Source organism: Prinia subflava, chromosome 5 (assembly GCF_021018805.1).
Source record: "Prinia subflava isolate CZ2003 ecotype Zambia chromosome 5, Cam_Psub_1.2, whole genome shotgun sequence".
NCBI classification, from domain to species: Eukaryota; Metazoa; Chordata; class Aves; order Passeriformes; family Cisticolidae; genus Prinia; species Prinia subflava.
Genome location: NC_086251.1, coordinates 31,904,419 through 31,918,328, shown reverse-complemented (window position 1 = coordinate 31,918,328; position 13,910 = coordinate 31,904,419). Strand labels below are relative to the sequence as shown.

Below are 13,910 nucleotides of genomic sequence, written 5' to 3'. Positions count from 1 at the left end.
TGCATCTTCCACCCTACCTCTGTCACACTTTAAACTCAGATATCACACACCAGAGCATTCTTACCTGTTTGTGTATGAAGCCAGCTGTTTTGGAGATTTCTTACCCTGAGAGAAAGGAAATAGAGGAAAAAAAAGCCTTATTACTAAAAATGGTGAAACACTCCCACCTATACTATTTAGCATTAATGGCAACACGTACATTGTGCGCATCAGCAAGACACTGTTATCTTTTTTGTTAGCACTGATCATAAAATGTTAGTATTAATACAAAATTTCAATAAACAGAGGACATCGACATCTTCACCACTGTCTGAAGATGTCTTACAGTACGTTTGCCTCTCCAGTGCTTCCTCTGTACTCCACTGTCTTACTCTTCAGCCAGTAACACAGGTATGAGGTTACAAAAATGACTTTTGAGTAGCAAGAATCCTTTGAAAATCCACTTGTTACTAACATGGTAGATGAAGCTGTATGATTATACGAGAGATCCATTTGAATGAAAGAGTTTCACCTACTCCACCTCTCACTTGTGGCATGCAGCTCTCTTGGCAAGAAAGAACTTCTTCATTATAGAATTCCTGTATTGAAACACTTTTAGCTAAACTGCAGAAAAGCAGAGTAGGACTGCACCAGTACCTCCTGCTCATATGGGCAATATGATGCACTGATCTGTGCAGCCACTGCCTGGATCTATTACAACACACAGTTTTCAAAATATAACTGCTGTTCAACCTAAAGTTCTATTGCACATCTAAACATCAAATGCTTAGTAGTGCTGTGCTTCTAGATTTAGACTGCTCAGAACTATGAACTTGTTTAAAACTTTACTACACTTTTCTCAGAGGACATTAAACAACCCAACAAACAACACAAACAGCTTACCTCCTTCATGATCTTTTTAGTGGAAGAAGAGATTCTTTTTCTGGGGAGATCAATGGGACAACCTTCAATATGCAATACTTTCTGTTTTTTAACATTGTGAGCTTCAGATGCCATAATCTCTGAAATCCCTGTTCACAAGGCAAAGATATTCAGTTGTATTTTCTAAAACATTCCATCAGCTTTCTTCAAATGCAGCTAGCAACACTAGAATTTAACTATTTGCAAGATCTTCCATCCTATATATAATCCAAGACATCATCCTTTAGCGAATGTTAGCTAGAGGCCTTACTATTAACATGTTGAGCATTTCAAAATCCCCATTTAGCTTTCAAAAAAGAGGAAACAAAACCAAAATCACCCCAAGAAACAGAGGCAGAGATTTTGGTTTCATACCAGTTTCTACATCTGCACAGAGGGTGCTATGTACAAACAAGAATTCAAGTAAAGAATAGGGCAATTTGTGAGACTCTTTCCTCACACTATGAATTTCATCTACTGCCTAGAGAAAAATATTTGGTTTCACACCTGTTTCCAAGTGCAAAAGGCAACTAAAAAACTGATTCTTGTTTTTCAGGAAGAAAGCAAACTTCATCAAAATAAGAAAGGTTGAAAAGGAAAAAGAAATGGAAGCTCTTCCCTGTAGTTTATTGGCAAATATACACTCCCCTCCCCCCCATTTTTGTCAAAGCAGTACTTTGGCTATTTCTCATACTAAAACCCCCAACTTTATTTTACGTCTAAAGTCCTTTAAGTATGCAAGTATTTCTATAAGAATCAACACCAAGATTGAGACATTGCACATGATTTTGGGTCTTTTGTAACTATCAGAACATCCATTGCTTGAGACTACATTCAACTACTACACCATCACATAGGTACTACTCTAGCAGTGTTTTAGCAAGACATCCTATGTTACTTTTTAATAAGACAACTGCTTGCTCCAATATTACTGGTTTTCCCCTAGAAGGTGAAACTCTGGTCTCAATGTGAATCTCTCCCTTTCATCTTCAGCAGCAGCCCTATCCCTTTTACTCTATGTAGCAGATTTACCCCACATTAAGAACTTCAGCATTTAAAAGACTAAGACACTGAGCACTGAATAAGCCAGACAGGAAACAGCTTATTAGCCACGAAGATCCATGCAGCAGCTAAAGGCCGTCAAATAAAACAAGCAGGTGGCAGACCCAAAGTAAGACAGATGCTGTATTCAGGCACACTAAAATCCCTGTTGTATGGTACAGTAGAAGAAAACAAAAATCTTCAAATGTTCCGGTACTCTTTAGAGTACTGGATGAGTACTAAAGAACCTGAGATCTTTCTCTCAGAAAATGGAGTATTTACTGACAGAATCCCTTACCCTGTAAGATAGGAACACAGAGCCCTCAGACTGCAGCAAGAACTGCAAATGGCAGTATTATTTAGGGCAACATGTTTAACAGCTGGTCGCCAGTATTTTTCCAGATGTAAGTCTGGCTTAAGACTGGTTCATTAACTTAATTTTTTCACTCTATGAGACAGTGATGAAGAGTTATCACTTTGTTAGCTCCCCACACTACCTAGTCCTTCCACACAGGCTTGTAAGTAAACTATTCCCTGAAGTTTAGAAAAAAAATCACAAAAATAAACACCTTTTCCTCTCTCTGCTTATCAGACTGGTTAAAAACATTATTCGGACTCAAAATGGGCTGTATATTAAAATTTGAACTCAAGAGCACAACACAAAGGCATATGCTGAATAACTGGACTTTTGAAGAAAAACCAAACAATCCTAAAATCCAAACAAATCTATCCTTTTATTCAGGTCAGTGATGAAGAGGATTTGGACGAAGTTTTGACTTTTTTTCTTCTATCCACTGTTTGACAGTAATACTGAGGGCAAAGCAAACTAAAATATTAGGGGGGGGCAACCTCCAACCACCAGAGTTAAAACGTACAGTCACTTCATCAGATGCTAAAAAACCCTCTAATCTCCACTGCTGAAGAATATTTTTTGTGACTACTCCCTTAACACACTATCAGCTTACAATTCTTCATGCTCAACAGTGACTGTCCTTATTTTTCTTTGTTTAATAAACCATCTCAATCTACCCTCATCTTTCACACTAAGCACTACACAAAAATCTGATCACCAAAATAAATGACAGCACTATATAACTAGAATACTTTTTGCTTAAAAGAATGTAAAATATTAGAAGGCTAGAAAGAAATGTCTTACCACGGAAATTCAATTACCATATTAGTTTTTAATACTGGGCTCTAAAGAGCATCTGACTTCTCAAAATGCCTGAACTGGAGAGAGAGAACTCTGGATGGAAGGAAGCTCCTTACGAAAGATTGCATGTGTCCAGGAGAAAAATTAAACGAATTTTACACTCTGAGAAATCTGACGTAAGAATATATTGTTCCCCAGTCTCCCAGCTGAAACAGAATGAAACAACAGAACTAGCAATTCTTTCCTTAAAGACTGTTAAAAGAAATTCAAAAAGCCAAAAGAAATTACAAAGATGATCAGATATAAAGGAACATCTGATGAAGCAAAGTAAAATCCTTTTGTATGACTTCACTGTCCAACAGATTAGGGAGGTTTCCGTGGTGTAACCCATTGAGGGTGTTTGTATATGCAGAACTAGCAGTGAACATTTAAGCAGTAATGAAACAGCTGCAATTTTAGCCAAGGTGCAGAATCTCTCCCTTGGAGCTGACCTAAAGAAAACACAGTCAATATTTAAAGAGTGCCTCAAGGAAGATCCAGACTGACATCTCTGTTGCGCTAATTAGTAAACAATGTAATCAAGAATAGGCTTAGTGGATGCAAACAAATAATATAATGGGAAATATTCAGCCTGGCTGTCACTAAGGCAACACAGTCTGGAAAAGAGAAGGCTCCAGGGTGACCTCACTGTGGCCTTCCAGTACCTGCAGGGGCTACAAGAGAGCTGGAGAGGGACTTTTCACCAGGGCATTTGTAATACACCAAAGGGTAATAGCTTCAGACTGAAAGGGAGTAGGTTTAGATTGGATATTAGGACAAAACTCTTTACTGAGAGGGTGATAAGGCATTGGAACACATTTCCTAGAGAAGTGGTTAATCCCTGGAACAGTTCAACACCAATTTGGATGGGGCTTTGAGCAGTCTAGTCTACTGGAAGGTGTCCCTTTCCTTCCCATGGCAGGGGAATTGGAACTAAAAGATCTTAAAGGTCCATTCTAACCCAAATTATTCTACGATTCATTTTTTATGAAAATAAAGGGTCAAAAAAAATAGCTGAAAGTTGGATCAAAACTAACAAGGGTAAGCTGTGTGCAAATTATAATCAACCTGAACTTGCCACAGGATGTTGTGGAACCAGATGTTTTATATGGGTTCTAGAACAGACTGTGCAAAAGCATTAAAAAAAAAAAAAGACTGAAAGCGATTAAATTCAGACACACAACCGACATAGTCCAGACAGAGCAGAACACAAGCAGAAGAATCTGGTATATACAAACCTAACAGTGCTATAATAAACTCAGTCAATCTTAAGAAGCCAGCTTTGAAAAGCTTAGTAACACCTAGGCAAATGTTGGCTGGCCAGCAATTAAAAATATGAGTGCTACAGGATGAAAGGCACTTTACATGGCTCTACACAATTTCGATTTCCTATTTGCAGTCGGATATCATCTAGGGATAGCTAATTAGACACTACAGCCCCCTGTAATTATGGGATATATACAAAGAGTTCTTAAACTGGCATTGGATACTAATTTGTACAGAGTCAAGCAATCTATACCTTAATGACTTTAATTTCTGACTTCTCCCTTGCAATGAGCACAGCTAGTTGTATCTGATCAGGACAATCTGCTATAATCTCACTTAGGCCAACTAATTTCCCTCACTTTACAAAGTTTTGAAAATTAAACTAAGGATAGAATGTCCCTTCAGCTCTGCCTTGGTCTATCATACAATCCTAAACTGTTTTACAACTGAACAAAGTAGACTGCAAACCTGAACAGAGATGTATGATTTCATTAGGATGACAGAATCAAATTCCACCAATTTCCCCTATACCGTGGGTGATTTCCCACAGCAGACAATCTTCCTTTTCCCCTTGTATTCTTTTCAGTCTTCAGTAAGCAGAAGGACTAAAGTAATAGCAGCCATGTCTCCTAAGAAGCTAGTTTGTCCTCACAGTCAACAGACAGCACCTGTGCAAAGTTTCCTTAAAGGTTCCATGGGTATTTTCTATCTCTGATCTCTCCCAGATGCAATAAAACTCTTTAGGTCATAGCAGAATTCAGCAAAGAAAGTCAGCACTAACAGGCTTTCAAGTGCATATCTATCAAAGGCAAGTATTAACAACTCTGCCACTCCCTCCCATGTCCTAAGTTCTGGGCACAGCCCCCAGAGAGGGACAAACTCTTCTTGGCACGTTATGTAATCTACATGCATATTAACATAATATTATTTTCTTACAGAACACAGGCTGGACTACTTTGCATGGAAGCAAGGAAAATGTAAAATAGTTAGGTATCTTAAGCCATCAGCAATACCTTTTGAAACACACATTCTTCCATCCTATTCCTTGTCCAAATTCTTAATAGCTACTTCTTCCTGCAACATTCCCCGTGCACCAGCCATGGCAAACGTTCCTGTGAGTCTCCTCCACCCCACAATAACCCAACTGCAAGTTCAAGGATGACAATATTAAACTCAGATGAAAGAGTTAATTAATCATTACTCCCAAGAAGGGGAGCACATGCTTTGAAAGCACTCCAAATAGGGATGCAGCAGGGAAACAGTAACACTCAACTCATTTCATTGACCATTATCAGATCTACAATGGTCACAAGAAACTTCCAAGAATGGTTATTTCAATTTTACTTCCAAAAGGGTAATTTGCTTACAAAAATAAATTAGTGCTATCTTATGATGCAGAAATGATTTTTGTAATCTTGGCATGACTTCATTTTAGCTCTGATAAATGTTACAAAATCCATCTGTATTTGCTTTAGAAGGCTTCCACATCCTTTGCACATGAAACAGTTTGGTTTTCTTCAAATTCCTTTTTTAGTAATTGATGTACTAACGGTTCACCAGCTGTTAAATATTGAATTTTCTTAAAAAAAAAAAAAAGAAGTGGAGTTCAAGATTCTAAGGAGTGTGTTAATGCAAATTTTTTCTGCAAGATTATGAAGAGTGTTACATGCCAGCAGAAAACAGGTTTTTAAGGTGCTACACCTGTCTGGCCATTTGTTCCAGTTTATATTTTCCTATGTTGATAAAAACGACAGGAATTTCACTAAATTAGCAGTAAATAAAACTAATTATGGTAAATTAGCTTATACCTCAGATTTAAGCTCATTTGCCTCTTGCATATGGAATTCGTATGAGGCCCACTGTCAGTCATAACGAACCTCCAAAAATGACCACAAGTCACAGTTTATCCAAGTTTAGTGAGGATGAACCCAGGTGTGCATTACCCCTCCTTGTGGAGACAGCCCAGAGGTCTAATAACTGAACTTGATTTACATTTTCTACAAAAAACAAGAGTCAAACAAGAACTCATCTTGTTTTCTGCATCTCAACGTACCATTTACAGATATGTTAGGCTGCCATACAGTAATAGCAGTTGTCAGTGGTTAAGTCCTTTCTGAAGTCATCTTTCACTAATGAAAAGATACTTCTACCTCTTGATTTTCACTTACAAACACTCTGGGGACAATAAGTTTGGAAAAGCTTTATAACTGGGAGATGTTATAAAATAAATAAATTTCCACAACACTGAACCTTCCACATTAATGTTTTACACAACTCTTTAAGAAACTACCCATGAAATTAAATATAGCATTTTCTTTTATCGTTTATTGCTCTACCCAAACAGTTTAAAAAAACTGCAACAGGAATTTTGAATTCAAACCCAGAGACAGACATACTGGCAAATCCCTCAAGCTCCAAACTTGGTGGAGGCTAATGAAGTACTCACTACATGCCCACTTGGCTGAGCAGTCTGTGATTGATTACATGTCACACAACTTTCACATGGCTCTTTATGATACCCTCAAATACACTCCTATTGATTGTAGTGTGTTTATGGTATTTAAAAAACTTCTAAATTTATAGTTAAGCCTCTTACCCTAGGACCAACATACAGTTATTTTTTAAATAGCTGATTTAAGTTATTATGAGACAATATATATGAAATATATATCAAACACAATCATATATAACAATATTATGAAACATAAAATCAATTTAAAAGAGAAGTTTTGTAAGTGGGCAAGTGAATATATATACACATGGCTATAAGAATACATGCACATCAGCATACTTAAATATGCTTTTGAATATACATGTACAAAATCCTTAATAATACTATTTTTAACATATTATAATGAAATCCTGAGTTTTAAAGTTTAGGAATTCAAATCAATGGTAATTTGAGTTCCATTAAATAACATTAGAGAAATTTAAATCAAAACTAAATGGACTGTTAATAAGAAATTAAAGTGACATCTTTAGACAAGAACATGTTCTTTCCAATCAGCAAGGCCAAAGAGGTACAAACCTGCCTTCTATTAAGCTTTAATTCTACTAAACATGGGTAACTACATATTTTTAATTCTTTTCTTGATTTCAGCCAAAAAAAAGAGGAAGAAAAAAACAGAGGAAGAGGAAAAGCAAAACTGATGTACCAATAAGAGATGGATGAAAGCAGCTTTTAAGCAAACAGGACTTAACTTTGCTCCAAACTAGAGCATGTTACAAAAACAGAAACAAAATATTTCCAAGATCACCACCTAATCTCTCTCCTGAAAAGATCGCCCTATTCAAAATGTCTTTATTTTAAATCTGCATGCTAAATCATCCAGCACAACACTGAAAAAAGAAATTGGAAGACTTTTGAACAAAGTAGTTAACGCAGGATCTGATCTTCAAGCACTTAAGGTTCTCCCCCTCCTTCTTTCCCCCTGGAATCTGTCACACCCAAGAAATTAAATCCGTCAGCAGAGCAGGCCTCACACCCAGCTTGTTGTCCTCCCTTCGGCAGCACCAGAGCCTTCCCTGCTCTCCTGGCACGTATCCGCCACTGCAAGCGCTTGATTCGAGCTGAGGCTGCTGGCACCATTTCAGGAAGGGATCCAAGTGCCAGACCCCGCTCTCCGGAGGCGGCAGGCACCGCACACAGCTGTGCCGGGACGCCAGGCGAGACCGCCGGGAGCGGGACGGAGCGATCCGCGCCCCGCGCTGCCCGCGGCCCCCGCCGCCGGCCCGCACGCCCGGCGCGGCGCCGCGGTGCCGCGCCCGGTGTCGGCGGGGCGGAGCGCGGCCCCGCGGCGTTCCCCCGGCGGCGGCCCGGGACACCCCCCGCGCCACTCACCCGCTGCTCATGTTCGGGGCCGGGCGGGCGGAGCGGCGGGAGCGCTACTGCCGGGGCCCGGCGCCCGGAGCCTGCGCCATTCAAACGCCGCCGCGGTGCACGCCGGGCCGCGCGCGCCGCGCCACGCCCCGCCGCGCGCGCCGCGCGGCATCGCGGCGCCCTCTGCCGGCCGCGGGCTCGCGCTCCGCCCCGCCCCGCCCCGCCCCGCCGCGCGCCGCCTGCGCCAGTGCGCGCCCGCGCGGCCTCGGAGGCGGAGCCGCGCAGGCGGGAGCGAGCCTGGCAATGGCGGAGGGTCTCCAGTCATGGGCGTGAGGGCCCGCGCCGCCCGCCGCCAATGACTGGCAGTGGTTATGAGTGTGCAACGCTCAGACTGGCTGAGGAGTCCATGGTAGCTCCACGCTCTGCCGCATTATCACAGAACCATAGAATAAGCTGAGTTGGAAGGGCCCCACAGGGATGACCAAGTCCAATTCCTGCATAGCACCATCCCCGAGAGTCACAGCGTGTGCCCGACAGCACTGCACGGTGCCAGGTTGATGCTGTTCCAGTGCTTAAACACCCTTTGGATAAAAAACCTTTTCCTAATATCCAGCTTAAGTCTCCCCTGACACAACTTCAGGACATTATCTCGGATCCCGTCACTGGCACTACAGAGAAGAGATTGGTGACCCCTCCAGTTCCCATCAAAAGGAAGTTGTAGACTGCAATGAGGTCTCCCCTCAGTCTTCAGGCTGAAAAAAGTGACCTCAGCCACTCCTCATATGGCTTCCCCTCAAGATCCTTCACCATCTTGATTGCCCTACTTTGGATGCTCTCTAATAGCTTAATAACATATTGTGTCACCCCAAACTGCCCCCAGTACTCGAGGTGAGGCTGCCCTGGCACAGAGCAGAGCGGGACAATCCCCTTCCTTGCCCGGCTGTGATCCAGTGCCTGATGAACCCCAGGATATGCTCGGCCCTCCTGGCTGCCAGGGCACTGCTTTCATATCCAACTTGCCATCAACCAGGACCACCAGGGCCCTTTCTGTGGTACTACTTCTCAGCCTCTCATTCCCCAGTCTGTCCTTACATCCTGGCTTGCCCAATCCCAGGGGCAGAATCAGGAACTTTCCCTCGTTGAACTTCATACACTTGGTGATTGTCCAACCCTCTAATATGTGAGGATGTCTCTGCAGGGCTTCCCTGCCTTTGAGAGAGTCAACAACCCCTTCCAATTTTGTACTGTCTGCCAATTTGTTTAGTATCCCTTCCAGTCCTGTGCCCAGCTCATTAATGAAGATGTTGACAAGCACAGGGATGAGAATGGAGCCGTGGGAACCCCACTAGTGACAGGTCACCAGTCTGATGTCATCCTCTTCACTAGAACCCTTTGCACCTGACCCGTGAGCCAGTTGCTCACTCATCACAGGATGTGTTTATCCAGCGTTGAACATTTTATCCAGAAAGATAATATGAGGAAAAGTTTTGAAAACTTTGCTAATTATAACCAGTAAGGCCTTTCTGTCCTGGCTCCTCTTGTGTGGAAGCAAACATAGGACATAGTCTTTGCTGGAGGTGGTATCCTTATTTCAGTGATGGGCTCATGAAAGAGAATGACACTTCCATTGGAAGGAAAGCACGGAGCCCCTGTTTCAGGTGCAGATGAAAGGTTGCCAAGGGGAGGTAGTAAACAGTATTTCACTATCATCATTCCCCTTTTCATCTAAAACCCTGGTGGTTAGTAATGCATTCATATTTCCAGTTTAAATTTATTCACATCTTGCTTATTCTTCTAGTACTAATATTACCCTGTAGTTTAAACAACTCTCACAGACTACCATGGCTGTTTGCTATAAAAGAGTAAGATAAGAGAGTAATTTGATCCTCTCAACAATTTCATTTCACTCACCTAACAGTGTTGGCCTCCCATTGCAGGATGGATAGCCATTTGGTTTCCTCAGTCATCCTAAAGTCACATTTACCTACACTTTTGCAGATGTTGCAGTTTCTACCCTGTGTGCATCGTGCTGAATATACGCATGGTTTTACTCATCTGAGCAGCTGTGGACATCCAGGTACATATACACACTAGGAATTTCTAAAACAATATTTTCTTTAAGCTGAGTGTCGATGGAAACTTTTCAAAGGAAACAGATGATGCTGTTTTAGAGAACAGGGCAATTGGCAGATAATGTACACTAAAGAAATGTTTGGGCTTTCCAAAACAGACCTTCCCGGTGAAGTCTGTCAGGAGCACATAGTTGCATACCAGATGGTTTTTAGATTATTGCCAGCTAAATGCAGTTAAGTTCCATGTGGATGCCAGACAGTGACAGAGATGGCAGCAGTGCTCCTGAGGATGTTTAGCTTTTTAGCCCCTGCTAAACACATCACATTGCCTTGACAGGCCCTGACAGGTCACAGTGTAGCTACGTTGCCCCACCCCACACCCCTCGCCCAGCAGCACCCCCACTGCATTCTTGGAGTTGGGGTTTTGGTAAGGGTTAGGATTACGGTTAAGGGTAGTGTTAGGGTAGAGTTACGGTTAGGATTGGGTTAAGCTTAGGGTTCACATTAGGGTTTAGGTTTAGGGTTAGGGTTGGACTTAGGCTTAGGGTTATGGTTTGTGTTTTAGTTAAGGTTGGAGTTAGGCTTAGGGCTATGATTAAGGCTAGGGTTGGGTGTACAGTTAGGGTTATGGTTAGGGGTACATTTGGCATAATGCATTAGGCTTAAGTTCAGGTTTCGGGGTAGTTTTGGGTAAGGGTTACAGAATTAGAGTAAGGATTAGGGTACGTTTTAGGGTTAGGGTTATGGTTAGGCTTATGATTGTGTTCAGTGTTTAGGGGTAGGATTTGGGTTGTGGTTAGGGTTAAGGCTAGGGTTAGGTTTAGGTTTAGGGGCTAGGGTTAGGGTTAGGCTAGGGTTACGTTTATAGTTTTATAGGGTTTGGGGTTAACGTTTCGGTTTAGGGTTAGGATTTGGGGTTAGGGATTAGTGTTAGGGTTAGGATTTGGGGTTAGGGGTTAGGCTTATGGTTAGGGATTCATGTTAGTGTTAATGTTGGGGGTCAAAATTATGCTTAGGGTTAGGGTAAAGTTGAGGGTTTAGGTTAGGGTTAGGTTTAGGGTTAGGGTTGGAATTTGATACATGTTTTAACAGTCCAATCTTCTCGATGTGCGAAGGATCTAACTAGTTGTCCTCTTAATTGTTGTGTGTTATAAGATTTTGACCTGAATCATGTTTTTCTGCAGGAGTGAATGTATATAGGTCCAAATATATGTTTCTCAAACCATATAGCTCCAATATATCTATGTCTAATATAGAAATGTGTACATATTTACATTGTAAATTTACGTACTTGGTCCTTCAAGTTGTGTTCTCATGTTTTCCGAGGTTTTACAGGTACTTAACTCATTTGCATTTTTAAAGAACTGCAGTGATTATTTCTGGATATAGAGACACTTAGAAGTTCTGTGAATTTTTTTCTCTTGCACTTTTCTTGAACTCCTAATTATATGCTTTTTGTCATCTTCTCAAAGGTAAATGAAGTTTCTCTGGCAATTTGTAGTGTAAAACAAAAATTTTGATAGCAATTTTGCATGCAATACAGAAATCTATTGTGTACAATTTAAAAGTTTGAATGTTCAGCAGAGCAAAGTACTTATGCAGAGGGCAATGAAAAGGGGGATGATAGGATGAATAAATGTGGTAAAACTGATTCTTCTGTTCTGAGCTGATTGAGGTGTTCTGATGGTGTATTCTTAATACCAATAATGATTCTTTTCTTGAAACCTGCAAAAAGGAAATGCATAATGGTATTTTCTTCATATGATGCCTACTCAATTTATTTCCAGATTCCATTTCTCACAAACAGCCTACTAGGATTTTCTACTTTTCCTGATATTTTTTGTGCAATAAATTTTTCCTTCCAGGTGTTGCATAAGTAGTAGTATCCTAATTGATGCTGTAATTTTACCAGCCTGGCTTCTTTTTCATTCCTCCTTAGATAGAATTTAAAGTCAATAAAATGTACTGACATTTATGGATCCTCTCCCAGATCTGCCCAGTAGATGCCTGAGATGTGCAGTGGATGGGATATTCGTGGGGGTGGTAGTTACTCCAAGACTATTAACTGGTTAATCTTCAGCCTGCAGGTTGGAGACAGGATGGCTCAGGCTATTGGTAATGGGATAAAGCTTTCCACCTCTGAATTGCCAACTCTGGGCCAGATTAGTAGGACAGGATATTTCCACCATCTGGTGTCTGGTCAGTGACCCATATGAGAGAAATCAGTAGCCATCCCTGCTGCTGGTGAACAGCTTTACAATTCACTCCCCTTCATCAACCCCAACACATACTGTGTGAGAATGATTACACCACAATGGGCACGAGGACTAAAAATCGCTCTAGAAACTTGATGAGCAGGACTCAGAACACTGAAGGGAGTGTGGGAGAATTTGCCAGCATGAGCTGTCAGGGGATGCTGTTTCACTGGGAATATTCATTTTAGAGAAAGCTAGTTTTTCCAATCTGAGACAGGTTTGCAGATTTAATGAATAAAGAATTATGAATCTGTGTGCCATATTTGGATTATTTGTAACCTAGCACTTCTGGACTACATCCATTTCCTATTTTAGAAATAAGGCCGGGTGTAATTATGGATCTGTGAATTGGGCTAGTATCTGAATTTCTGTAGTTTTCTGAAGCAATATTCTGTCTGAATCAAGAAATGCAAGTCAAATATTACTCGAGAGAGGAAAAAAAAACCCTCATACTATAATATTAAAAACAGTGCTTATTTTAAAAATTGTTATTTGTTACTGTGATATTTTATTTAAACGTGGAAATAATAAACCAATGCTAACCAGTTTAGGGCCTCATGTTCCTGAAGCAAAACTAGGCTTCTAGGGGTGTCACTCTGAGAGCAACTGAACACCTAAGCCTTAACAAAGAGATTTAAGGAAACGTACGAAGAGTTTACTGCCTGATTTTTTGGGTTACTAAAACTGTTAGGAGCTTCAAGTCAGGCATATCGCTAGCAATGGCCGCGCTTTCGGGGGCGGTGCCGGGGGCGGTGCCGGGGGCGGTGCCGGGGGCGGTGCCGGGGGCGGTGCCGGGGGCGGTGCCGGGGGCGGTGCCGGGGGCGGTGCCGGGGGCGGTGCCGGGGGCGGTGCCGGGGGCGGTGCCGGGGGCGGTGCCGGGGGCGGTGCCGGGGGCGGTGCCGGGGGCGGTGCCGGGGGCGGTGCCGGGGGCGGTGCCGGGGGCGGTGCCGGGGGCGGTGCCGGGGGCGGTGCCGGGGGCGGTGCCGGGGGCGGTGCCGGGGGCGGTGCCGGGGGCGGTGCCGGGGGCGGTGCCGGGGGCGGTGCCGGGGGCGGTGCCGGGGGCGGTGCCGGGGGCGGTGCCGGGGGCGGTGCCGGGGGCGGTGCCGGGGGCGGTGCCGGGGGCGGTGCCGGGGGCGGTGCCGGGCATTCCCGCAGGAATGGCGGGCTGGCCTCCAGGAGCCACCGCCCAGCCGGGGGCGCGCCCGCGCCGGCTGCCCCCCTCGGCCCGGCCGGGGCGCCGAGAGCTGGGCATTTTTCAAACCTGTTTCTCAAACCATATTCTCTTTGCACGGCTTTGCTGGAAGTGCCATTATCTTGCATTTGTGAGTGGCTGTTTAATAAAACATCCCAGCCTTTTTATGTCT

General features: G+C 42.9%; 1 protein-coding gene across 2 annotated transcripts in view; it reads right to left on the bottom strand.

Moving 5' to 3' along the window:
* The window catches only part of KATNBL1 (katanin regulatory subunit B1 like 1), a 28,828-nt gene extending 20,438 nt beyond the window's left edge, over positions 1-8,390 (bottom strand). The window contains exons 1-3 of one of the 2 annotated variants that reach the window (XM_063398801.1): positions 8,241-8,390; positions 883-1,010; positions 65-105 (exon numbers count right to left, since the gene is read on the bottom strand). In XM_063398801.1, coding sequence (XP_063254871.1) covers positions 65-105; positions 883-996 — 155 coding nt within the window. In that variant the 5' untranslated portion in view covers positions 997-1,010; positions 8,241-8,390. Of the gene's footprint in view, positions 1-64; positions 106-882; positions 1,011-7,884; positions 8,174-8,240 lie in introns of those variants that run through there. The other variant, XM_063398802.1, reaches the window with a different exon arrangement.
* Positions 8,391-13,910: the final 5,520 nt, after the last annotated feature.